The sequence below is a fragment of the Protomyctophum parallelum genome, assembly GCF_964188405.1.
Source record: "Protomyctophum parallelum genome assembly, chromosome: 4".
In the NCBI taxonomy this organism is placed as follows: Eukaryota; Metazoa; Chordata; class Actinopteri; order Myctophiformes; family Myctophidae; genus Protomyctophum; species Protomyctophum parallelum.
Window position 1 is genome coordinate 55,809,531 of NC_139700.1, and position 26,011 is coordinate 55,835,541.

The 26,011-nt window shown below is 53.2% G+C and overlaps 1 protein-coding gene across 1 annotated transcript in view; it reads right to left on the minus strand.

The window, feature by feature from the left end:
- The window catches only part of lrrk2 (leucine-rich repeat kinase 2), a 191,666-nt gene that overhangs the window by 57,150 nt on the left and 108,505 nt on the right, over window positions 1–26,011 (minus strand). The window contains exons 29-35 of the mRNA XM_083762898.1: window positions 25,718–25,845; window positions 19,651–19,872; window positions 11,259–11,460; window positions 6,995–7,083; window positions 6,346–6,533; window positions 5,097–5,251; window positions 418–564 (exon numbers count right to left, since the gene is read on the minus strand). Of these exons, the coding sequence (XP_083619024.1) occupies window positions 418–564; window positions 5,097–5,251; window positions 6,346–6,533; window positions 6,995–7,083; window positions 11,259–11,460; window positions 19,651–19,872; window positions 25,718–25,845 (1,131 nt within the window). The remainder of the gene's footprint in view (window positions 1–417; window positions 565–5,096; window positions 5,252–6,345; window positions 6,534–6,994; window positions 7,084–11,258; window positions 11,461–19,650; window positions 19,873–25,717; window positions 25,846–26,011) is intronic.

A 26,011-nucleotide genomic window follows, 5' to 3' on the forward strand; every position in this document is an offset into this window, starting at 1 on the left:
TAGCATCATGCTATCGTCATACAGTACGTAGCGCTATAGCGGTGTAGCATCATGCTATCATCATACAGTACGTAGCGCTATAGCGGTGTAGCATCATGCTATCATCATACAGTACGTAGCGGTATAGCGGTGTAGCATCATGCTATCATCATACAGTATAGTGGTATAGCGGTGTAGCATCATGCTATCATCATACAGTATAGCGGTGTAGCGGTGTAGCATCATGCTATCATCATACAGTATAGCGGTGTAGCGGTGTAGCATCATGCTATCATCATACAGTACGTAGCGGTATAGCGGTGTAGCATCATGCTATCATCATACAGTACGTAGCGGTATAGCGGTGTAGCATCATGCTATCATCATACAGTATAGCGGTGTAGCATCATGCTATCATCATACAGTATAGCGGTGTACCTTTCCGTGAGCACGGTACGGTGATCCGCACGGTGCTAGCGGGGTGGTCCTCCACGGAGGCGTCCTCCACCAGGCAGTAGGCCTCTGGAGACCAGCTCAGGTACACACCGGACCGCCAGTACTGACGGATGGGACGCAGGGGCCTCTCTGCACGGGAACAGACACAGACACAGACACATTATGGACCCCAGGACCCTCTCTGCACGGGGGACAGACACAGACACATTATGGACCCCAGGGCCCTCTCTGCACGGGGACAGACACAGACACATTATGGACCCCAGGGCCCTCTCTGCACGGGGACAGACACAGACACATTATGGACCCCAGGGCCCTCTCTGCACGGGAACAGACACAGACACATTATGGACCCCAGGGCCCTCTCTGCACGGGGACAGAACAGACACATTATGGACCCCAGGGCCCTCTCTGCACGAGGACAGAACAGACACATTATGGACCCCAGGGCCCTCTCTGCACGGGGACAGACACAGACACATTATGGACCCCAGGACCCTCTCTGCACGGGGACAGACACAGACACATTATGGACCCCAGGGCCCTCTCTGCACGGGGACAGACACAGACACAGACACATTATGGACCCCAGGGCCCTCTCTGCACGGGGGACAGACACAGACACATTATGGACCCCAGGGCCCTCTCTGCACGGGGACAGACACAGACACATTATGGACCCCAGGACCCTCTCTGCACGGGAACAGACACAGACACATTATGGACCCCAGGGCCCTCTCTGCACGGGGACAGACACAGACACATTATGGACCCCAGGACCCTCTCTGCACGGGGACAGACACAGACACATTATGGACCCCAGGGCCCTCTCTGCACGGGGACAGACACAGACACAGACACATTATGGACCCCAGGACCCTCTCTGCACGGGGACAGAACAGACACAGACACATTATGGACCCCAGGGCCCTCTCTGCACGGGGGACAGACACAGACACAGACACATTATGGACCCCAGGACCCTCTCTGCATGGGGACAGACACAGACACATTATGGACCCCAGGACCCTCTCTGCATGGGGACAGACACAGACACATTATGGACCCCAGGACCCTCTCTGCACGGGGACAGAACAGACACATTATGGACCCCAGGGCCCTCTCTGCACGGGGACAGACACAGACACATTATGGACCCCAGGGCCCTCTCTGCACGGGAACAGACACAGACACAGACACAGACACATTATGGACCCCAGGACCCTCTCTGCACGGGGACAGACACAGACACATTATGGACCCCAGGGCCCTCTCTGCACGGGAACAGACACAGACACAGACACAGACACATTATGGACCCCAGGACCCTCTCTGCACGGGGACAGAACAGACACATTATGGACCCCAGGGCCCTCTCTGCACGGGGACAGAACAGACACATTATGGACCCCAGGACCCTCTCTGCACGGGGACAGAACAGACACATTATGGACCCCAGGGCCCTCTCTGCACGGGGACAGAACAGACACATTATGGACCCCAGGGCCCTCTCTGCACGAGGACAGAACAGACACATTATGGACCCCAGGGCCCTCTCTGCACGGGGACAGAACAGACACATTATGGACCCCAGGGCCCTCTCTGCACGGGGACAGACACAGACACATTATGGACCCCAGGACCCTCTCTGCACGGGGACAGACACAGACACATTATGGACCCCAGGGCCCTCTCTGCACGAGGACAGAACAGACACATTATGGACCCCAGGACCCTCTCTGCACGGGGACAGAACAGACACATTATGGACCCCAGGGCCCTCTCTGCACGGGGACAGAACAGACACATTATGGACCCCAGGACCCTCTCTGCACGGGGACAGACACAGACACATTATGGACCCCAGGACCCTCTCTGCACGGGGACAGACACAGACACATTATGGACCCCAGGACCCTCTCTGCACGGGGACAGAACAGACACATTATGGACCCCAGGGCCCTCTCTGCACGGGGACAGAACAGACACATTATGGACCCCAGGGCCCTCTCTGCACGAGGACAGAACAGACACATTATGGACCCCAGGGCCCTCTCTGCACGGGGACAGAACAGACACATTATGGACCCCAGGGCCCTCTCTGCACGGGGACAGAACAGACACATTATGGACCCCAGGGCCCTCTCTGCACGGGGACAGAACAGACACATTATGGACCCCAGGGCCCTCTCTGCACGGGGACAGACACAGACACATTATGGACCCCAGGACCCTCTCTGCACGGGGACAGACACAGACACATTATGGACCCCAGGGCCCTCTCTGCACGAGGACAGAACAGACACATTATGGACCCCAGGACCCTCTCTGCACGGGGACAGACACAGACACATTATGGACCCCAGGACCCTCTCTGCACGGGGACAGACACAGACACATTATGGACCCCAGGGCCCTCTCTGCACGGGGACAGAACAGACACATTATGGACCCCAGGGCCCTCTCTGCACGGGGACAGACACAGACACATTATGGACCCCAGGACCCTCTCTGCACGGGGACAGACACAGACACATTATGGACCCCAGGACCCTCTCTGCACGGGGACAGACACAGACACATTATGGACCCCAGGGCCCTCTCTGCACGGGAACAGAACAGACACATTATGGACCCCAGGGCCCTCTCTGCACGGGGACAGACACAGACACATTATGGACCCCAGGGCCCTCTCTGCACGAGGACAGAACAGACACATTATGGACCCCAGGGCCCTCTCTGCACGGGGACAGACACAGACACATTATGGACCCCAGGGCCCTCTCTGCACGGGGACAGACACAGACACATTATGGACCCCAGGGCCCTCTCTGCACGAGGACAGAACAGACACATTATGGACCCCAGGGCCCTCTCTGCACGAGGACAGAACAGACACATTATGGACCCCAGGACCCTCTCTGCACGGGGACAGAACAGACACATTATGGACCCCAGGGCCCTCTCTGCACGGGGACAGACACAGACACATTATGGACCCCAGGGCCCTCTCTGCACGGGGAACAGACACAGACACATTATGGACCCCAGGGCCCTCTCTGCACGGGAACAGAACAGACACATTATGGACCCCAGGGCCCTCTCTGCACGGGGAACAGACACAGACACATTATGGACCCCAGGACCCTCTCTGCACGGGGACAGAACAGACACATTATGGACCCCAGGGCCCTCTCTGCACGGGGACAGACACAGACACATTATGGACCCCAGGGCCCTCTCTGCACGGGGACAGACACAGACACATTATGGACCCCAGGACCCTCTCTGCACGGGGACAGAACAGACACATTATGGACCCCAGGACCCTCTCTGCACGGGAACAGACACAGACACAGACACATTATGGACCCCAGGGCCCTCTCTGCACGGGGGACAGAACAGACACATTATGGACCCCAGGACCCTCTCTGCACGGGGGACAGAACAGACACATTATGGACCCCAGGACCCTCTCTGCACGGGGACAGACACAGACACATTATGGACCCCAGGGCCCTCTCTGCACGGGGACAGAACAGACACATTATGGACCCCAGGGCCCTCTCTGCACGGGGACAGAACAGACACATTATGGACCCCAGGGCCCTCTCTGCACGGGAACAGACACATTATGGACCCCAGGACCCTCTCTGCACGGGGGACAGAACAGACACAGACACATTATGGACCCCAGGACCCTCTCTGCACGGGGACAGAACAGACACATTATGGACCCCAGGGCCCTCTCTGCACGGGGACAGACACAGACACATTATGGACCCCAGGACCCTCTCTGCACGGGAACAGACACAGACACAGACACATTATGGACCCCAGGACCCTCTCTGCACGGGAACAGACACAGACACAGACACATTATGGACCCCAGGGCCCTCTCTGCACGGGGGACAGAACAGACACATTATGGACCCCAGGGCCCTCTCTGCACGGGGGACAGACACAGACACAGACACAGACACATTCTGGTAACCACATGGACCCCAGCATCCATCCCTGTTCTGGGCATCCAGTCAAAATAGGCAAACATTTTGTCCCTCCCCCTTCTCCGCTCTCCCTCCATTGGCTCCCGGTCGCTGCCCCTCCCCCTTCTCTGCTCTCCCTTCATTGGCTCCCAGTCTATAGCCAATAGGAGGCGCTTGATGTCTTTACGGGGCTGCCCCCGGGAGCCACACATTCACACTGCCATATGAGCCGGGCGGTGCTTATAGACGCCCGCACGGCATGGGCTTGTATAAGCCAATCAAGCGCTCCCCTTCCCTCAGCTGGAAATGATATTGAAGGTGTGGATTATCGGTGAGATTTACAACGGTCACGTGACGGTAACGAGCCAATCAGAATCACGTATTGGGACTAAGAGCAAGTAGGAGGAACACCTCACCTCGTCCACAGAGCTCACCTCGTCCACAGAGCAGGTATAGAGGAACACCTCACCTCGTCCACAGAGCTCACCTCGTCCACAGAGCAGGTATAGAGGAACACCTCACCTCGTCCACAGAGCTCACCTCGTCCACAGAGCCTATAGAGGGACACCTCACCTCGTCCACAGAGCAGGTAGGGCGACACCTCACCTCGTCCACAGAGCTCACCTCGTCCACAGAGCCTATAGAGGGACACCTCACCTCGTCCACAGAGCTCACCTCGTCCACAGAGCAGGTAGGGCGACACCTCCAGCAGACGGTTGATCTGACGGGACCAGTAGCCCATGGGGAAGTACGGCATCTCGTATTCACGCACGATGACCTCAGAGTTCTCGCAGTGAGGCAGCTCGATCAGAGGCCTGTCCCGGGACAGACTGGGGGGGGGAGAGGAGAGAGAGGGGTCAGATCAGAGGCCTGTCCCTCGATCAGAGGCCTGTCCCTCGATCAGAGGCCTGTCCCTCGATCAGAGGCCTGTCCCTCGATCAGAGGCCTGTCCCTCGATCAGAGGCCTGTCCCTCGATCAGAGGCCTGTCCCTCGATCAGAGGCCTGTCCCAGGACAGACTGGGGGGGGGGGGGGGGGGAGAGGGGTCAGATCAGAGGCCTGTCCCTCGATCAGAGGCCTGTCCCTCGATCAGAGGCCTGTCCCTCGATCAGAGGCCAGTCCCTCGATCAGAGGCCTGTCCCTCGATCAGAGGCCTGTCCCTCGATCAGAGGCCTGTCCCTCGATCAGAGGCCTGTCCCTCGATCAGAGGCCTGTCCCTCGATCAGAGGCCTGTAAAATGGAACGGACGCCTTATATATCCAAACGCCGATAGGGTTGGGCCCGGACCCTAACCCTGCAGCAACGATTAATGATTAACGATTAATCTCTGACCTGAGATCAGATTCTATAAAAATGTCTTCTACATCCTGACAGTTTTCTGAAAAGGCTATGTTTCTATGTCAGTCGTTCTTCGATTTAAAAAAACATAGCAGACCTACAAGCTCGTAGCGCGCCACTGTAGATCTGCTTAGGGTTAATATTAAACCGTATATTACCACATTAAAGGGTTAATATTAAAGGGATATACCGTAGATTACCTGCTGGGTATCAGCAGCTGGTCGTCGCCCAGGTCATGAAGGGTTAATATTAAAGGGATATACCGTAGATTACCACATTAAAGGGTTAATATTAAAGGGATACACCGTAGATTACCACATTAAAGGGTTAATATTAAAGGGGTATACCGTAGATTACCTGCTGGGTATCAGCAGCTGGTCGTCGCCCAGGTCATAAAGGGTTAACATTAAAGGGATATACCGTAGATTACCACATTAAAGGGTTAATATTAAAGGGATACACCGTAGATTACCTGCTGGGTATCAGCAGCTGGTCGTCGCCCAGGTCATAAAGGGTTAATATTAAAGGGATACACCGTAAATTACCACATTAAAGGGTTAATATTAAAGGGGTACACCGTAGATTACCTGCTGGGTATCAGCAGCTGGTCGTCGCCCAGCGGCAGCGCCACCTGGAACTTCTCCAGCAGCTTGAAGAACTGGGTCATGTGACTCTGGGGGAAACACCTGCTCTCCGACAGGAAGCGCTCCACGGCCGAGCGCTGCACCACCCCTTTGGGGTGCTCCCATTGGCCGGAGTTGGTCAACACCAGTTTCTATAGGACGAGAAGGAACCATGTGGTCAACACCAGTTTCTAGACGGACAGGAAGAACACAGTTATAGAGCTGTTGTCATCATTACTAGTTTTAACCCATTCTGAACGGGAACCCATTTTGGTGTCGGCATCACGTTATGCTTTAGCTATTGAAAAATAGCAGATCTACAAGCTCATATCGCGCCACCGAGTGGCGCGATACGAGCTTGTAGGTCTACTATTTTTTGAAAAATCGAAGAGCGACTGACATTTTTAGAATCTGATCTCAGGTCAGAATGGGTTAATCAGAACCAGTGTGTGTCCGGTGGAAACCGCGTATGAATCTGATCTCAGGTCAGAATGGGTTAAAGAAAGAAAAGGGAAGTGGTCCTACCTGTGAGATGACGGTGTGTAAACAGGAAGTGGTCATACCTGTGAGATGACGGTGTGTATCACAGACAGGAAACAGGAAGTGGTCATACCTGTGAGATGACGTTGCAGAGCCACTGGGGGTTGATGAAGTAGAGGTCGTGGAGCTGCAGGGCGGGGTCGTCATAGTGGAACAGAACACCTGAGGAGACACCAGAACATCTAACAGAACACCTGAGGAGACACCAGAACATCTAACAGAACATCTAACAGAACACCTGAGGAGACACCGAACATCTAACAGAACATCTAACAGAACACCTGAGGAGACACCAGAACATCTAACAGAACACCTGAGGAGACACCAGAACATCTAACAGAACATCTAACAGAACACCTGAGGAGACACCAGAACATCTAACAGAACACCTGAGGAGACACCAGAACATCTAACAGAACATCTAACAGAACACCTGAGGAGACACCGAACATCTAACAGAACATCTAACAGAACACCTGAGGAGACACCGAACATCTAACAGAACACCTGAGGAGACACCGAACATCTAACAGAACACCTGAGGAGACACCGAGACATCTAACAGAACATCTAACAGAACACCTGAGGAGACACCAAACATCTAACAGAACACCTGAGGAGACACCGAACATCTAACAGAACACCTGTGGAGACACCAGAACATCTAACAGAACATCTAACAGAACACCTGAGGAGACACCGAACATCTAACAGAACATCTAACAGAACACCTGAGGAGACACCGAACATCTAACAGAACATCTAACAGAACACCTGAGGAGACACCGAACATCTAACAGAACATCTAACAGAACACCTGAGGAGACACCGAACATCTAACAGAACATCTAACAGAACACCTGAGGAGACACCAGAACATCTAACAGAACATCTAACAGAACACCTGAGGAGACACCGAACATCTAACAGAACATCTAACAGAACACCTGAGGAGACACCAGAACATCTAACAGAACACCTGAGGAGACACCAGAACACCTAACAGAACACCTGAGGAGACACCGCGCACGTTGACTGACCATCTGACACACACATGGACATACGCACGCACGCACACATGAACATGTGACGAAAACTACATAAAAACTAAATAAAGACTAAGCTATGATGACTAAAACTGAGACTAAATATGCTGTTGGTTTCGTCAACCGATAAAAACTAGACTAAAATGTTAGGAAGGGACTAGTGGACAAGAGATCCAGTATAAGTAATTTTACACTTTGTTTCATGCTGAAAATAGACGATCTACAAGCTCACAACGCGTCGTGTTGCGATGAGTTTTTAAATTTTCAGCAAGTGTAAAATCAGTCATTATGACGGCATCAAGGCCCGCCAAAATGCATGTCCTTCACAATAGTGATATGCCCCGGTCACACTGTCCATGGTGCTGAAGTAACTGTAGCTGCTGTCCATGGTGCTGAAGTAACTGTAGCTGCTGTCCATGGTGCTGAAGTAACTTTAGCTGCTGTCCAAGGTGCTGAAGTAACTCTAGATGCTGTCCATGGTGCTGAAGTGACTCTAGATGCCGTCCATGGTGCTGAAGTAACTCTAGATGCTGTCCATGGTGCTGAAGTAACTGTAGCTGCTGTCCATGGTGCTGAAGTAACTCTAGATGCTGTCCATGGTGCTGAAGTAACTGTAGCTGCTGTCCATGGTGCTGAAGTAACTCTAGATGCTGTCCATGGTGCTGAAGTGACTCTAGATGCTGTCCATGGTGCTGAAGTAACTCTATATGCTGTCCATGGTGCTGAAGTAACTGTAGCTGCTGTCCATGGTGCTGAAGTAACTCTAGATGCTGTCCATGGTGCTGAAGTGACTCTAGATGCCGTCCATGGTGCTGAAGTAACTCTAGATGCTGTCCATGGTGCTGAAGTAACTCTATATGCTGTCCATGGTGCTGAAGTAACTCTATATGCTGTCCATGGTGCTGAAGTAACTCTATATGCTGTCCATGGTGCTGAAGTAACTGTAGCTGCTGTCCATGGTCCTGAAGTAACTCTATATGCTGTCCATGGTGCTGAAGTGACTCTAGATGCTGTCCATGGTGCTGAAGTAACTCTATATGCTGTCCATGGTGCTGAAGTAACTGTAGCTGCTGTCCATGGTGCTGAAGTAACTCTAGATGCTGTCCATGGTGCTGAAGTAACTCTAGATGCCGTCCATGGTGCTGAAGTGACTCTAGATGCTGTCCATGGTGCTGAAGTAACTCTATATGCTGTCCATGGTGCTGAAGTAACTCTATATGCTGTCCATGGTGCTGAAGTAACTCTATATGCTGTCCATGGTGCTGAAGTAACTGTAGCTGCTGTCCATGGTCCTGAAGTAACTCTATATGCTGTCCATGGTGCTGAAGTGACTCTAGATGCCGTCCATGGTGCTGAAGTAACTCTATATGCTGTCCATGGTGCTGAAGTAACTGTAGCTGCTGTCCATGGTGCTGAAGTAACTCTAGATGCTGTCCATGGTGCTGAAGTAACTGTAGCTGCAGCTGCTGCTATTCTGGTGGAAGTCCCTTATATACAGTAGCTTTATTGAAAGGATGAGCCTCATCTCAGTTCATAGGGGGTCCTCAACACAGACAAATACATACAATACAGTTCACAGACAATACAACAATACAACTGTAACCTAAATCCCTGTATTAGGTGCTACTGGATGCTGACGGTTGAGGATGAAGTTTGGACGTGTGCTGAAAGAACTGAGGTGCAGAATGTTCGTTAGAGTGGATATTAATTTATATTTATTTAACCTTACAAAATCCTAGACTTTGAATGCAAATAACACGAGTAACAGACAGTCAAATAACATGAGTAACAGACAGTCAAATAACATGAGTAACAGACAGTCAAATAACATGAGTAACAGACAGTCAAATAACATGAGTAACAGACAGTCAAATAACATGAGTAACAGACAGTCAAATAACATGAGTAACAGACAGTCAAATAACATGAGTAACAGACAGTCAAATAACATGAGTAACAGACAGTCAAATAACATGAGTAACAGACAGTCAAATAACATGAGTAACAGACAGTCAAATAACATGAGTAACAGACAGTCAAATAACATGAGTAACAGACAGTCAAATAACATGAGTAACAGACAGTCAAATAACATGAGTAACAGACAGTCAAATAACATGAGTAACAGACAGTCAAATAACACGAGTAACAGACAGTCAAATAACACGAGTAACAGACAGTCAAATAACACGAGTAACAGACAGTCAAATGACATGAGTAACAGACAGTCAAATAACACGAGTAACAGACAGTCAAATAACACGAGTAACAGACAGTCAAATAACACGAGTAACAGACAGTCAAATAACATGAGTAACAGACAGTCAAATAACATGAGTAACAGACAGTCAAATAACACGAGTAACAGACAGTCAAATAACACGAGTAACAGACAGTCAAATAACATGAGTAACAGACAGTCAAATAACATGAGTAACAGACAGTCAAACGTGGTGAATGCAACAGTCAGAAAACAGCTTTTCCTCTTATCAACAACACCTGCAATTCATTAGGGACAGGGTTAACCCACCGCGTGGCGCGCTACGAGCTTGTAGATCTGCTATTTATTTTTAAATTGAAGTACCACTGACATAGAAACATAGCTTTTTCAGAAAACTGAAGACATTTATAGAATCTGATCTAAGGTCAGAAAAGTATTATTATTAACCCATTCTGGGTGGGGACCCCTTTTGCTGTTAGCAGTATGTTATGCTTTAGCTATTGAAAAATAGCAGATCTACAAGCTCGTATCGCGCCACCGAGTGGCGCGCTATGAGCTTGTAGATCTGCTATTTTTGAAAAATCGAAGAGCGACTGACATAGAAACATAGCTTTTTCAGAAAACGGTCAGGATGTAGAAGACATTTTTTAGAATCTGATCTCAGGTCAGAATGGAAAACTGTCAGGGATGTAGAAGACATCTTTTAGAATCTGATCTCAGGTCAGAATGGAAAACTGTCAGGATGTAGAAGACATTTTTAGAATCTGATCTCAGGTCAGAATGGAAAACTGTCAGGATGTAGAAGTCATTTATAGAATCTGATCTCAGGTCAGAATGGAAACCTGTCAGGATGTAGAAGACATGTTTAGAATCTGATCTCAGGTCAGAATGGTAAACTGTCAATATGTAGAAGACATGTTTAGAATCTGATCTCAGGTCAGAATGGAAAACTGTCAGGATGTAGAAGACATTTTTTTTTAATCTGATCTCAGGTCAGAATGGAAAACGGTCAGGATGTAGAAGACAGGATTAGAATCTGATCTCAGGTCAGAACGGGGCTATAATCTCACCGGCTTCGCTGAGGAAGTGCACGGCGTGCGGGAGCTCCTCCGGGTCCAGCTGCAGCTGGCTGTCCTGGACCAGCTGCAGCATCTGGAGGTGGTCGAGGACCGGGAAGTCTGGAGGAACCCTGGCTCTCTCCTGGAGGACGCGCCTCTCCAGCTCCACGTAGCTGTCTGGGACCAGCTGGCCCATCACCGCCTGACCCTGGATCTGTTGGACAAAGAGCAGAGCGGGAGGGAGAGGTTGATGCTGTGATGGGTCACTGGTCTGGGACCAGCGGACCCATCACCACCTGACCCTGGATCTGTTGGACAAAGAGCAGAGCGGGAGGGAGAGGTTGATGCTGTGATGGGTCACTGGTCTGGGACCAGCGGACCCATCACAGCCTGACCCTGGATCTGTTGGACAAAGAGCAGAGCGGAGGGAGAGGTTGATGCTGTGATGGGTCACTGGTCTGGGACCAGCGGACCCATCACAGCCTGACCCTGGATCTGTTGGACAAAGAGCAGAGCGGAGGGAGAGGTTGATGCTGTGATGGGTCACTGGTCTGGGACCAGCGGACCCATCACAGCCTGACCCTGGATCTGTTGGACAAAGAGCAGAGCGGGAGGGAGAGGTTGATGCTGTGATGGGTCACTGGTCTGGGACCAGCGGACCCATCACAGCCTGACCCTGGATCTGTTGGACAAAGAGCAGAGCGGAGGGAGAGGTTGATGCTGTGATGGGTCACTGGTCTGGGACCAGCGGACCCATCACAGCCTGACCCTGGATCTGTTGGACAAAGAGCAGAGCGGGAGGGAGAGGTTGATGCTGTGATGGGTCACTGGTCTGGGACCAGCGGACCCATCACAGCCTGACCCTGGATCTGTTGGACAAAGAGCAGAGCGGAGGGAGAGGTTGATGCTGTGATGGGTCACTGGTCTGGGACCAGCGGACCCATCACAGCCTGACCCTGGATCTGTTGGACAAAGAGCAGAGCGGGAGGGAGAGGTTGATGCTGTGATGGGTCACTGGTCTGGGACCAGCGGACCCATCACAGCCTGACCCTGGATCTGTTGGACGCAGGGCAGAGCGGAGGGAGAGGTTGATGCTGTGATGGGTCACTGGTCTGGGACCAGCGGACCCATCACAGCCTGACCCTGGATCTGTTGGACAAAGAGCAGAGCGGAGGGAGAGGTTGATGCTGTGATGGGTCACTGGTCTGGGACCAGCGGACCCATCACAGCCTGACCCTGGATCTGTTGGACGCAGGGCAGAGCGGAGGGAGAGGTTGATGCTGTGATGGGTCACTGGTGCAAAGATTACCGGCCCCAGGGGCCCTCGTGGGGGTTAATCCGTCCCTGCCCCTTGTCTCCGGTGGCGGTGACCTCACCTTGAAGGAGGTGACCTCACCTTGAAGGAGGTGACCTCACCCTGAAGGAGGTGACCTCACCTTGAAGGAGGTGACCTCCTCACCCTGAAGGAGGTGACCTCACCCTGAAGGAGGTGACCTCCTCACCCTGAAGGAGGTGACCTCACCCTGAAGGAGGTGACCTCCTCACCTTGAAGGTGGTGACCTCCCTCGTCTCCTCACCTTGAAGGAGGTGACCTCACCTTGAAGGAGGTGACCTCCTCACCTTGAAGGAGGTGACCTCACCTTGAAGGAGGTGACCTCCTCACCCTGAAGGAGGTGACCTCCTCACCCTGAAGGAGGTGACCTCACCCTGAAGGAGGTGACCTCACCTTGAAGGAGGTGACCTCACCTTGAAGGAGGTGACCTCACCTTGAAGGAGGTGACCTCACCCTGAAGGCGGTGACCTCACCCTGAAGGAGGTGACCTCCTCACCTTGAAGGTGGTGACCTCCCTCGTCTCCTCACCTTGAAGGAGGTGACCTCACCTTGAAGGCGGTGACCTCACCTTGAAGGAGGTGACCTCACCTTGAAGGCGGTGACCTCACCTTGAAGGAGGTGACCTCACCCTGAAGGCGGTGACCTCACCCTGAAGGAGGTGACCTCCTCACCTTGAAGGCGGTGACCTCCTCACCTTGAAGGCGGTGACCTCCTCACCCTGAAGGAGGTGACCTCACCCTGAAGGCGGTGACCTCACCCTGAAGGAGGTGACCTCCTCACCTTGAAGGAGGTGACCTCACCTTGAAGGCGGTGACCTCCTCACCTTGAAGGAGGTGACCTCACCCTGAAGGCGGTGACCTCCTCACCCTGAAGGAGGTGACCTCACCCTGAAGGCGGTGACCTCACCCTGAAGGAGGTGACCTCACCTTGAAGGAGGTGACCTCACCCTGAAGGAGGTGACCTCACCCTGAAGGCGGTGACCTCCTCACCCTGAAGGCGGTGACCTCACCCTGAAGGTGACCTCACCCTGAAGGAGGTGAACTCACCCTGAAGGAGGTGACCTCCTCACCTTGAAGGAGGTGACCTCACCCTGAAGGAGGTGACCTCCTCACCCTGAAGGAGGTGACCTCCTCACCCTGAAGGAGGTGACCTCACCCTGAAGGAGGTGACCTCACCTTGGTGACCTCACCCTGAAGGAGGTGACCTCACCCTGAAGGAGGTGACCTCACCTTGAAGGAGGTGACCTCACCCTGAAGGAGGTGACCTCACCTTGAAGGCGGTGACCTCACCTTGAAGGCGGTGACCTCCTCACCCTGAAGGAGGTGACCTCACCCTGAAGGAGGTGACCTCACCCTGAAGGAGGTGACCTCACCTTGAAGGCGGTGACCTCACCTTGAAGGCGGTGACCTCCTCACCCTGAAGGCGGTGACCTCACCTTGAAGGCGGTGACCTCACCCTGAAGGAGGTGACCTCACCTTGAAGGCGGTGACCTCACCTTGAAGGCGGTGACCTCACCTTGAAGGCGGTGACCTCACCCTGAAGGAGGTGACCTCACCTTGAAGGCGGTGACCTCACCCTGAAGGAGGTGACCTCACCTTGAAGGCGGTGACCTCCTCACCTTGAAGGAGGTGACCTCACCCTGAAGGAGGTGACCTCACCTTGAAGGCGGTGACCTCACCCTGAAGGAGGTGACCTCACCCTGAAGGAGGTGACCTCACCTTGAAGGCGGTGACCTCCTCACCCTGAAGGAGGTGACCTCACCTTGAAGGCGGTGACCTCCTCACCCTGAAGGAGGTGACCTCACCCTGAAGGAGGTGACCTCACCTTGAAGGCGGTGACCTCCTCACCTTGAAGGAGGTGACCTCACCCTGAAGGAGGTGACCTCACCCTGAAGGCGGTGACCTCCTCACCCTGAAGGAGGTGACCTCCTCACCCTGAAGGAGGTGACCTCCTCACCTTGAAGGAGGTGACCTCCTCACCTTGAAGGAGGTGACCTCCTCACCCTGAAGGCGGTGACCTCCTCACCTTGAAGGCGGTGACCTCCTCACCTTGAAGGAGGTGACCTCACCTTGAAGGCGGTGACCTCCTCACCCTGAAGGCGGTGACCTCACCCTGAAGGAGGTGACCTCCTCACCCTGAAGGAGGTGACCTCACCCTGAAGGCGGTGACCTCCTCACCCTGAAGGAGGTGACCTCCTCACCCTGAAGGCGGTGACCTCCTCACCTTGAAGGAGGTGACCTCACCTTGAAGGCGGTGACCTCACCCTGAAGGCGGTGACCTCACCTTGAAGGAGGTGACCTCACCCTGAAGGCGGTGACCTCACCCTGAAGGCGGTGACCTCACCTTGAAGGCGGTGACCTCCTCACCCTGAAGGAGGTGACCTCACCTTGAAGGAGGTGACCTCACCCTGAAGGCGGTGACCTCACCTTGAAGGCGGTGACCTCCTCACCCTGAAGGAGGTGACCTCACCTTGAAGGCGGTGACCTCACCCTGAAGGCGGTGACCTCCTCACCTTGAAGGCGGTGACCTCCTCACCCTGAAGGAGGTGACCTCACCCTGAAGGAGGTGACCTCACCTTGAAGGAGGTGACCTCACCTTGAAGGCGGTGACCTCACCCTGAAGGCGGTGACCTCACCCTGAAGGAGGTGACCTCACCTTGAAGGCGGTGACCTCACCCTGAAGGAGGTGACCTCACCCTGAAGGAGGTGACCTCACCTTGAAGGAGGTGACCTCACCCTGAAGGCGGTGACCTCCTCACCCTGAAGTAGGTGACCTCACCTTGAAGGAGGTGACCTCACCCTGAAGGCGGTGACCTCCTCACCTTGAAGGAGGTGACCTCACCCTGAAGGCGGTGACCTCCTCACCTTGAAGGAGGTGACCTCACCCTGAAGGAGGTGACCTCACCCTGAAGGAGGTGACCTCACCTTGAAGGAGGTGACCTCACCTTGAAGGCGGTGACCTCACCCTGAAGGAGGTGACCTCCTCACCCTGAAGGCGGTGACCTCCTCACCCTGAAGGAGGTGACCTCACCTTGAAGGAGGTGACCTCACCTTGAAGGAGGTGACCTCACCTTGAAGGCGGTGACCTCACCCTGAAGGAGGTGACCTCACCTTGAAGGCGGTGACCTCACCTTGAAGGAGGTGACCTCACCCTGAAGGAGGTGACCTCACCCTGAAGGAGGTGACCTCACCTTGAAGGCGGTGACCTCCTCACCTTGAAGGAGGTGACCTCACCCTGAAGGCGGTGACCTCCTCACCTTGAAGGAGGTGACCTCACCCTGAAGGAGGTGACCTCACCCTGAAGGAGGTGACCTCACCTTGAAGGAGGTGACCTCACCTTGAAGGCGGTGACCTCCTCACCCTGAAGGAGGTGACCTCACCCTGAAGGAGGTGACCTCACCTTGAAGGCGGTGACCTCCTCACCCTGAAGGAGGTGACCTCACCCTGAAGGAGGTGACCTCACCCTGAAGGAGGTGACCTCACCTTGAAGGCGGTGACCTCACCTTGAAGGCGGTGACCTCCTCACCCTGAAGGCGGTGACCTCACCTTGAAGGCGGTGACCTCACCTTGAAGGCGGTGACCTCCTCACCCTGAAGGAGGTGACCTCACCCTGAAGGAGGTGACCTCACCTTGAAGGAGGTGACCTCCTCACCCTGAAGGAGGTGACCTCACCTTGAAGGAGGTGACCTCACCCTGAAGGTGGTGACCTCCTCACCCTGAAGGCGGTGACCTCACCTTGAAGGCGGTGACCTCACCTTGAAGGCGGTGACCTCCTCACCCTGAAGGAGGTGACCTCACCTTGAAGGCGGTGACCTCCTCACCCTGAAGGCGGTGACCTCCTCACCCTGAAGGAGGTGACCTCACCTTGAAGGCGGTGACCTCCTCACCCTGAAGGCGGTGACCTCACCTTGAAGGAGGTGACCTCACCCTGAAGGAGGTGACCTCACCTTGAAGGCGGTGACCTCACCTTGAAGGCGGTGACCTCCTCACCCTGAAGGAGGTGACCTCACCCTGAAGGAGGTGACCTCACCCTGAAGGCGGTGACCTCACCTTGAAGGCGGTGACCTCACCCTGAAGGAGGTGACCTCACCTTGAAGGCGGTGACCTCACCTTGAAGGCGGTGACCTCACCTTGAAGGTGGTGACCTCACCCTGAAGGAGGTGACCTCACCCTGAAGGCGGTGACCTCACCTTGAAGGCGGTGACCTCACCCTGAAGGAGGTGACCTCACCTTGAAGGCGGTGACCTCACCTTGAAGGCGGTGACCTCACCCTGAAGGAGGTGACCTCACCCTGAAGGAGGTGACCTCACCTTGAAGGCGGTGACCTCACCTTGAAGGCGGTGACCTCACCCTGAAGGAGGTGACCTCACCCTGAAGGCGGTGACCTCACCTTGAAGGCGGTGACCTCACCTTGAAGGCGGTGACCTCCTCACCTTGAAGGAGGTGACCTCACCCTGAAGGAGGTGACCTCACCCTGAAGGCGGTGACCTCCTCACCCTGAAGGAGGTGACCTCACCCTGAAGGAGGTGACCTCACCCTGAAGGAGGTGACCTCCTCACCCTGAAGGAGGTGACCTCCTCACCTTGAAGGCGGTGACCTCACCTTGAAGGAGGTGACCTCACCTTGAAGGCGGTGACCTCCTCACCCTGAAGGAGGTGACCTCACCTTGAAGGCGGTGACCTCCTCACCTTGAAGGCGGTGACCTCCTCACCTTGAAGGCGGTGACCTCCTCACCTTGAAGGCGGTGACCTCACCTTGAAGGCGGTGACCTCACCTTGAAGGCGGTGACCTCCTCACCTTGAAGGCGGTGACCTCACCTTGAAGGCGGTGACCTCACCCTGAAGGCGGTGACCTCCTCACCTTGAAGGCGGTGACCTCACCTTGAAGGCGGTGACCTCCTCACCCTGAAGGAGGTGACCTCACCTTGAAGGCGGTGACCTCCTCACCCTGAAGGAGTTGACCTCCTCACCCTGAAGGAGGTGACCTCCTCACCCTGAAGGCGGTGACCTCACCTTGAAGGCGGTGACCTCCTCACCCTGAAGGAGGTGACCTCACCCTGAAGGAGGTGACCTCCTCACCTTGAAGGCGGTGACCTCCTCACCCTGAAGGCGGTGACCTCCTCACCCTGAAGGCGGTGACCTCACCCTGAAGGAGGTGACCTCACCTTGAAGGAGGTGACCTCACCTTGAAGGCGGTGACCTCCTCACCCTGAAGGAGGTGACCTCACCCTGAAGGCGGTGACCTCCTCACCCTGAAGGAGGTGACCTCCTCACCCTGAAGGAGGTGACCTCACCCTGAAGGAGGTGACCTCCTCACCTTGAAGGCGGTGACCTCCTCACCCTGAAGGCGGTGACCTCCTCACCCTGAAGGCGGTGACCTCACCCTGAAGGAGGTGACCTCACCTTGAAGGAGGTGACCTCACCTTGAAGGCGGTGACCTCCTCACCCTGAAGGAGGTGACCTCAGCCTGAAGGAGGTGACCTCACATTGAAGGCGGTGACCTCCTCACCCTGAAGGAGGTGACCTCACCCTGAAGGCGGTGACCTCACCCTGAAGGAGGTGACCTCACCCTGAAGGCGGTGACCTCCTCACCCTGAAGGATGTGACCTCCTCACCTTGAAGGCGGTGACCTCCTCACCTTGAAGGAGGTGACCTCACCTTGAAGGAGGTGACCTCACCCTGAAGGCGGTGACTTCACCTTGAAGGAGGTGACCTCCTCACCCTGAAGGCGGTGACCTCACCCTGAAGGAGGTGACCTCCTCACCCTGAAGGAGGTGACCTCCTCACCCTGAAGGAGGTGACCTCACCTTGAAGGAGGTGACCTCACCTTGAAGGAGGTGACCTCACCCTGAAGGAGGTGACCTCACCCTGAAGGAGGTGACCTCCTCACCCTGAAGGAGGTGACCTCACCTTGAAGGAGGTGACCTCACCTTGAAGGAGGTGACCTCACCTTGAAGGAGGTGACCTCACCCTGAAGGCGGTGACCTCACCTTGAAGGAGGTGACCTCCTCACCCTGAAGGCGGTGACCTCACCCTGAAGGCGGTGACCTCCTCACCTTGAAGGCGGTGACCTCACCTTGAAGGCGGTGACCTCCTCACCCTGAAGGAGGTGACCTCCTCACCCTGAAGGAGGTGACCTCCTCACCCTGAAGGAGGTGACCTCCTCACCCTGAAGGAGGTGACCTCCTCACCCTGAAGGCGGTGACCTCCTCACCCTGAAGGAGGTGACCTCACCCTGAAGGAGGTGACCTCACCTTGAAGGCGGTGACCTCACCCTGAAGGCGGTGACCTCACCTTGAAGGAGGTGACCTCACCCTGAAGGCGGTGACCTCCTCACCCTGAAGGAGGTGACCTCACCTTGAAGGCGGTGACCTCACCCTGAAGGCGGTGACCTCACCTTGAAGGAGGTGACCTCACCCTGAAGGCGGTGACCTCACCTTGAAGGAGGTGACCTCACCCTGAAGGCGGTGACCTCCTCACCCTGAAGGAGGTGACCTCACCTTGAAGGCGGTGACCTCACCCTGAAGGAGGTGACCTCCTCACCCTGAAGGTGGTGACCTCACCCTGAAGGCGGTGACCTCACCCTGAAGGCGGTGACCTCACCCTGAAGGAGGTGACCTCCTCACCTTGAAGGAGGTGACCTCCTCACCCTGAAGGAGGTGACCTCACCTTGAAGGCGGTGACCTCCTCACCTTGAAGGCGGTGACCTCCTCACCCTGAAGGTGGTGACCTCACCCTGAAGGCGGTGACCTCACCTTGAAGGAGGTGACCTCACCTTGAAGGAGGTGACCTCACCCTGAAGGCGGTGACCTCCTCACCCTGAAGGAGGTGACCTCACCTTGAAGGAGGTGACCTCACCTTGAAGGCGGTGACCTCCTCACCCTGAAGGTGGTGACCTCACCCTGAAGGCGGTGACCTCACCTTGAAGGAGGTGACCTCACCCTGAAGGCGGTGACCTCACCCTGAAGGAGGTGACCTCACCCTGAAGGCGGTGACCTCCTCACCCTGAAGGATGTGACCTCCTCACCTTGAAGGCGGTGACCTCCTCACCTTGAAGGCGGTGACCTCCTCACCTTGAAGGCGGTGACCTCCCGAGCGATGCTCTTGCGTAGCCGGGCCAGCGTGTCGTTGCCGTCGTCGGTGGCGTCCGTGGCGTGGTGGTCTCGGATGGCGGGGAAGGCCTGGTGGTTGAGCAGCTCGCCTCGGATGCGGGAGAGACACGCCTGGAGCTGGGGCTCCTCGGCCACGTCGCTGTGGGTCCCCACCAGGAGCACGGGGCACAGAGGGGCCGCCGCCTAGGGCAGCACATACAGGGAGACAGAGTTACCACACTGTGGGCCCCCACTGGGAGGAGGGGGCACAGAGGGGCCGCCGCCTAGGGCAGCACATACAGGGAGACAGAGTTAACACACTGTGGGCCCCCACTGGGAGGAGGGGGCCCAGAGGGGCCGCCGCCTAGGGCAGCACATAGAGGGAGACAGAGTTACCACACTGTGGGCCCCCCACTAGGAGGACGGGGCACAGAGGGGCCGTCGCCTAGGGCAGCACATAGAGAAAGACAGAGTTAGAGTCACTGTGGGCCCCCACTGGGAGGAGGGGGCACAGAGGGGCCGCCGCCTAGGGCAGCACATACAGGGAGACAGAGTTAACACACTGTGGGCCCCCACTAGGAGGAGGGGGCACAGAGGGGCCGCCTAGGGCAGCACATAGAGGGAGACGGAGTTAACACACTGTGGGCCCCCACTAGGAGGACGGGGCACAGAGGGGCCGTCGCCTAGGGCAGCACATAGAGAAAGACAGAGTTAGAGTCACTGTGGGCCCCCACTGGGAGGAGGGGGCACAGTGGGGCACCGCCTAGAGCAGCACATAGAGAGACAGAGTTAGAGTCACTGTGGGCCCCCACTAGGAGGGGCACAGAGGGGCCACCGCCTAGGGCAGCACATAGAGGGAGACAGAGTAAACACACTGTGGGCCCCCACTGGGAGGAGGGGGCACAGAGGGGCCGCCGCCTAGGGCAGCACATAGAGGGAGACAGAGTTAACACACTGAGGGGTCAGACCACACAGCCACACGGGAAGACACCGTTGTGAGCTTGTAGATCAGCTATTTTCAGCAAAGGAACGCGCTGTACGACGAATAATAAATCAGGCATCAGTGGGAGGGAGATGTCTTCTGTTGGCCGGTCGGGGCGATTATGGACACATAACAAAAATAACAAGATATTGGAAGCTATTTTTCGTGGCACTGTTATGTTTAGTCAAACAACACGTTTCATCAGTGTTTGGGTCGGGATGTTCTGTGTCTGTCTGTCTGTCTGTCTGTCTGTCTGTCTGTCTGCCTGTCTGCCTGTCTGTCTGTCTGTCTGTCTGTCTGTCTGCCTGCCTGACAGGATCATCATGCAGTTAGATATGCGCGCTGCGCGCTCCAGTGAAATTGTACGGCTGAGAAAGATTAGTTAATTTGTGTCGGTTAATAAGGACTTATTGGTGGGTTTTCCGCTAGATATTAAGGCCTGTTTTGGGGGTGTGTCTTAGTGCCTGGAAGGCTCTATGGGAACACTCACACTTGAACGAAGTTGAACGTGAGAAAGTTGACGTTCACACACGCGTAATAATAATAACAGCCATGGTTTCAGGGTGTTTGTTACCTTTACAATTACAATTTACAATTACAATTACAATTTACAATTACAATTACAATTTACAATGTAGGCATCTAGCAGACGCTCTTAATCCAGAGCGACTTACATTAAGCAAGAACAAAAAAAGCATGGGAATACATCACATAAAAGCATTTATCATGAAATATGCGTAAGCTAAGAACGTAACAGTGGAATATCTATATAATGAAACTATACATATATACTATACTACGCTATACATATGTACTATGGCGTGCTATGACTACATACAATGCAATTATAGTGCTGTCTACGTAACATGCTTGATTGATTGATTGAAATCTTTATTAACAGTTTGTAGAATTTACAGTACATTTTAAGCACAAACTCAATACAAAGACTGTCAACTGTGAGTGGACGACCCAATTAAGCATTACACTTGTTTACAACAGGGTCCACATTGTTCAATTCATCAAAACATTTAAGGACATACAAACATTTAGAGACATACAAATAGACATTTCTCTGTAGGTAAAGAACAGAACAGGAATTCATCATATGGGAAGCAAAAAAGGGAAAAGATACAATATACAGTGAGGGAAAATGGGGTGGGGGGGTGGGGGGGATTCAGATTTTACAGAGGCCAGTTTCGAATTGCAGCCGTCCGTAGGTGCCCTTTGAGAGCGGTTTTGAAGGAGTCAAGGGATTCACATGTCTTAATGACTGTTGGTAGGGCGTTCCACATTTTGGTGGCATAGGAGCGAAAATAATTTAGTCCCTTGTTTGTGCCGAATCTGGGTTGTACATGGTTTGTTGCACTCCCTCTGGTGTTGTGGGTGTGGACTTCGTTTACATTAAGGAAGTATTTAGACAGGTACATGGGTATCTTGGTGGTGTATCGAATCTTGTGGACCAGACCCATTGCAAGATGCTGTACTCTGTCGTCGACCCTAAGCCATCCCAGCCTGTCAAAGTGGGCAGGGGTGAGGTGGGTTCGGGGGGTGAGGCCAAGTAGGAGCCTGACCAGTTTGTTTTGAGAGGTCTGGAGCCTTGTTTTAAGGGCCTTTGAGGTGCTGTGGTACCAAGAGGTGGATGCATAGTCAAAGAAACCTTGTACGAGGGCTCCTGTTAAGGTCTTCAAGGTGTTTTTGCTGACCAGTGAGGAGATCCTGTAAAGGAATCTTGTTCTTTGATTGACTTTTTTGATTACGTTGGTGGCCATTTTATCACCGGAAAGATTAGCCTCCAGGATGGAACCTAGGTAGGTAATTTCATCTTTTCGTGTGATAATACTGTCACCGACTCTAACCAAGAAGCCATCTGCCTTGCTGAGTTTACTATTTGATCCGAAGAGGATGGATTCAGTTTTTCCCAGGTGTAAGGATAGTTTGTTATCAGCGAGCCAGGTGCAGATTCTACCGAGTTCAGAGCTGAGGGTCTTTTCAACCTGCAGTTTGTTCCTGTCCGAGACCAGCAGTGCTGAGTCATCTGCGAACAGGAACAAGTTGCAGTCACAAGCTGAAGTCATGTCGTTAACATAAATTAGGAACAGTAAAGGCCCTAGTATGCTTCCTTGTGGGACGCCACAGCTCACTGGGAGGGGAGGGGACAGTGTTCCGTTCACCTCCACCATCTGTTCTCTCCCCTCCAGGTAGGATTGCATCCAGCTCACTGATGTGCTATCAAAACCAATAGCTTTAAGCTTGTTAACCAGTATGGAGTGGTTCACGGTGTCAAAAGCCTTTTGGAGGTCCAGCATGACCATGCCGCAGTATTTTCCAGCATCCACCTCGTGTTTGATGTGGTCGCTCAAATAGAGGAGGCATGTGTCAGTGGAGTGGGATGTTCTGAAACCAGATTGGAACTCGTACAGCAATTTATTAGTGGCAAGATACTTTTCAACCTGTTCATAGACTATTTTTTCCATCACTTTCGAGATGGAGCTTAGAATAGAAATAGGGCGGTAGTTGCCGGGTTCTAATTTACTCCCTTTTTTGTACAAGGGGGTTACTTTGGCCAGTTTAAAATCTTGGGGGACCTGTCCCTGTTTGATGGAGAGGTTAACTATGTGGGTGATGACTGGAGCTATGGAAAAGGCTGAGTCTCTGAGAAATTTGGAGGGAATATTGTCATGGCCAGTGGCCTTGTGGGGTTGGAGGGCACTCAGTTTTTTAAGTACCTCCTCGGTTGTTACCATTGCCATTTTAAAATCATCTTTACAAACACCAAGGTTTTTGTAGAAGGCTTTGATGTGCTCTACACCAAAACGCCCAGAGTGGGAGGGCAGTTTGCTAACCAGCTTTGTTGCAATGTTTGTAAAGAAGATGTTCAAGTGGTTGGCTACATCGAGTTTGTCAGTGATGAGGGTGTTATTCGATTTGATGTTTATGTTAGTAAACCTGGTTTTTAGTTTCCGACCACAGCCTAGTTGGTTGTTTAGTAACTTCCATAGCTCCCGAGGATTGTTTTTGATTTCCTCGGCTTTATCATTGATAAAGTTACATTTGGCTGATTTGGTCATGGCAATTACACCGTTTCTTAGCTTGTTACACTGGGCTTTTAGGTTGCACAGTTTGGTTTGGAGATCACTGTCGAAGCGCTTGCACTTGGCTAGTTTGGACTTGCATTTAAGAAGTTCAGAGCATTTGTTGTCTCTGGCTTTCATTGCAGTCAGTATGTCCGAATTCATCCATGGCTCCGAGCGGGTTTTGACCCTGACGGTTCTCAAAGGAGCCATGATGTTTAGTACTGATGTAAATTTGGTTTTAAAGCCAAGCCATGCTTCTTCGACTAGTGAGCTCCTGAGCACATCGGACCAATCCAGATTCTCCAGTTCAAGGTTAAAGGCCTCACTAGAGTAGGTTTTGAGGTCCCTAGATATGACTGTTTTGTGACAGTCAAACTTTAGTTTTTGTATTTTGCGGGTACAGAAAATCATAAAATGATCACTGAGCCCACATACAATAACCCCTTTCTTTGAGATTCTGGATTTGTCCGAGGTCAGAATGAGATCAATGACAGTTTGAGAAGAATCACACACTCTTGTGGGTTGGGTAATTAGCTGACTGATACTATGCAGATCACAAAACCGACTAAATGACTTGAACACAGGAGCTTCCTTATGACGCATATCCGTATTGTAGTCGCCAATCAGGATCTTCTCTACACATTCCTCCCCAGCTAAGCACCCCTCAAGTATATCATAGAACCCATTCTGATCGGGCGGTCTATAGACGGTGCCCACTAATACCGATTTAGCATTTTTGAAAATTAATTCAACCCACACAGTTTCAATTTCATCATGCTGCAAGTCAGTACGAGTAATGTATTCAGTATCTTGGTGAATATACATGCACACGCCACCACCATGCCTGTTTCTGTCATTTCTAATGACTGAGTAATTTTCTATTTCAATCTCTGGGTCTTTAGTAGACTCATCAAGTTTAGTTTCAGAGAAACACAGTATGTTTGCCTTACCGTTCTGGAACAGATGTCTGATCTCAGCTAGTTTGGGACTCAAGCTATTCACATTCAAATGGAACAGGTGAAGGCCGTTGGATGCGACGATTGTGTTAATTTCGTCTGTGTTGTAGTACTCAGAGGTGTGACTGAGGATGGGCGGTTGAATGTCCGTGGCTGAGGTGTGAGTGGGGAGGGGCGGTGGAATGTGGGGGGTGTCTGAACATGTCTGAACATGTCTGGACATGTCTGTAGGCCAGGTCAGATCCATCCTGGTGTCTGGGTCCGTGGCTGGGGTGGGAATGGGTGGTCTATTATCCTCTGTAGTCCTGGGTTGACTGTGGGTGTGGGGGAGGGGGTGGTGTTCCTCGTTCAGCTCCATGATCACTGCCGCTGGGGTGGCTTTGGCGAACAAGACGCCTGCGGTGGTATGTGGGGGTCCGCTGGCGTTGGTTGTCTGCAGTTCATGGGCTGATCTTGAAGTTGCGTCCGTGGTCCGTTCCGTGGGGGAGGCGCTCGAGGCGCTCGCGGCGCTCTGGAAGGCGTGGAAGCCGTGGTGCGTTGCGATGGGAACGGCCGTTGTTTGCGGAAGCAACAGTTGCTGCTGTGAGTGCAGTCTTGCTTGTGATCGGGTAACCGGTCCAGGATTGAAGTGAATATCTCCCGATAGTAACAAGAAAAGAATAATCACAGTTCTGCGATCCATCTTGCCAGTCGGGGGCTTGTACTTGCGATTCGGGTTCGCTGTTAACAGGCCATGAATCGCTGCTGATCCAAAAGAAATGTGTTTACATTCAACGCCAGTTAGAAGGTAAAAATCGCTGTGAAACTCCTCCGCTTCGATTCCGTGACGTTCCATCTCTTCATGGTGGTGTAAGGTCCTTGTTGGATTAAAGTATGCGTCCGTAATCCATAGCATGAAGAGGAGGAAAAAGGCGGAAAAGGTTGAAAACATAGCTAAAAATCGCTGTTGTCTGGGGAGCTCTCTGAAGTGCGACCGATCCGTTCGAGGGTCAGCTGTATATTGAGTCTGTGTCAGATGCTATCTACTGTAAGTCTACCTTGATGTTGAACAGCCATGGTTTCAGGGCGTCGACCTGACTGGCTCCTTTGCTGAGGTCATAGACCACCAGGTACAACGCTCTGGGGGACAGGAAGTGAGGGTGGGACCCGCGGAACTCCTCTCCACCTGGACACACATTAACATAATTAATCCATTCTGACCTGAGATCAGATTCATAAGAGGTTTCCACTGGACACACACTGGTCTGATTAACCCATTCTGACCTGAGATCAGATTCTAGAAATGTCAGTCGCTCTTCGATTTTTCAAAAATAGCAGACCTACAAGCTCGT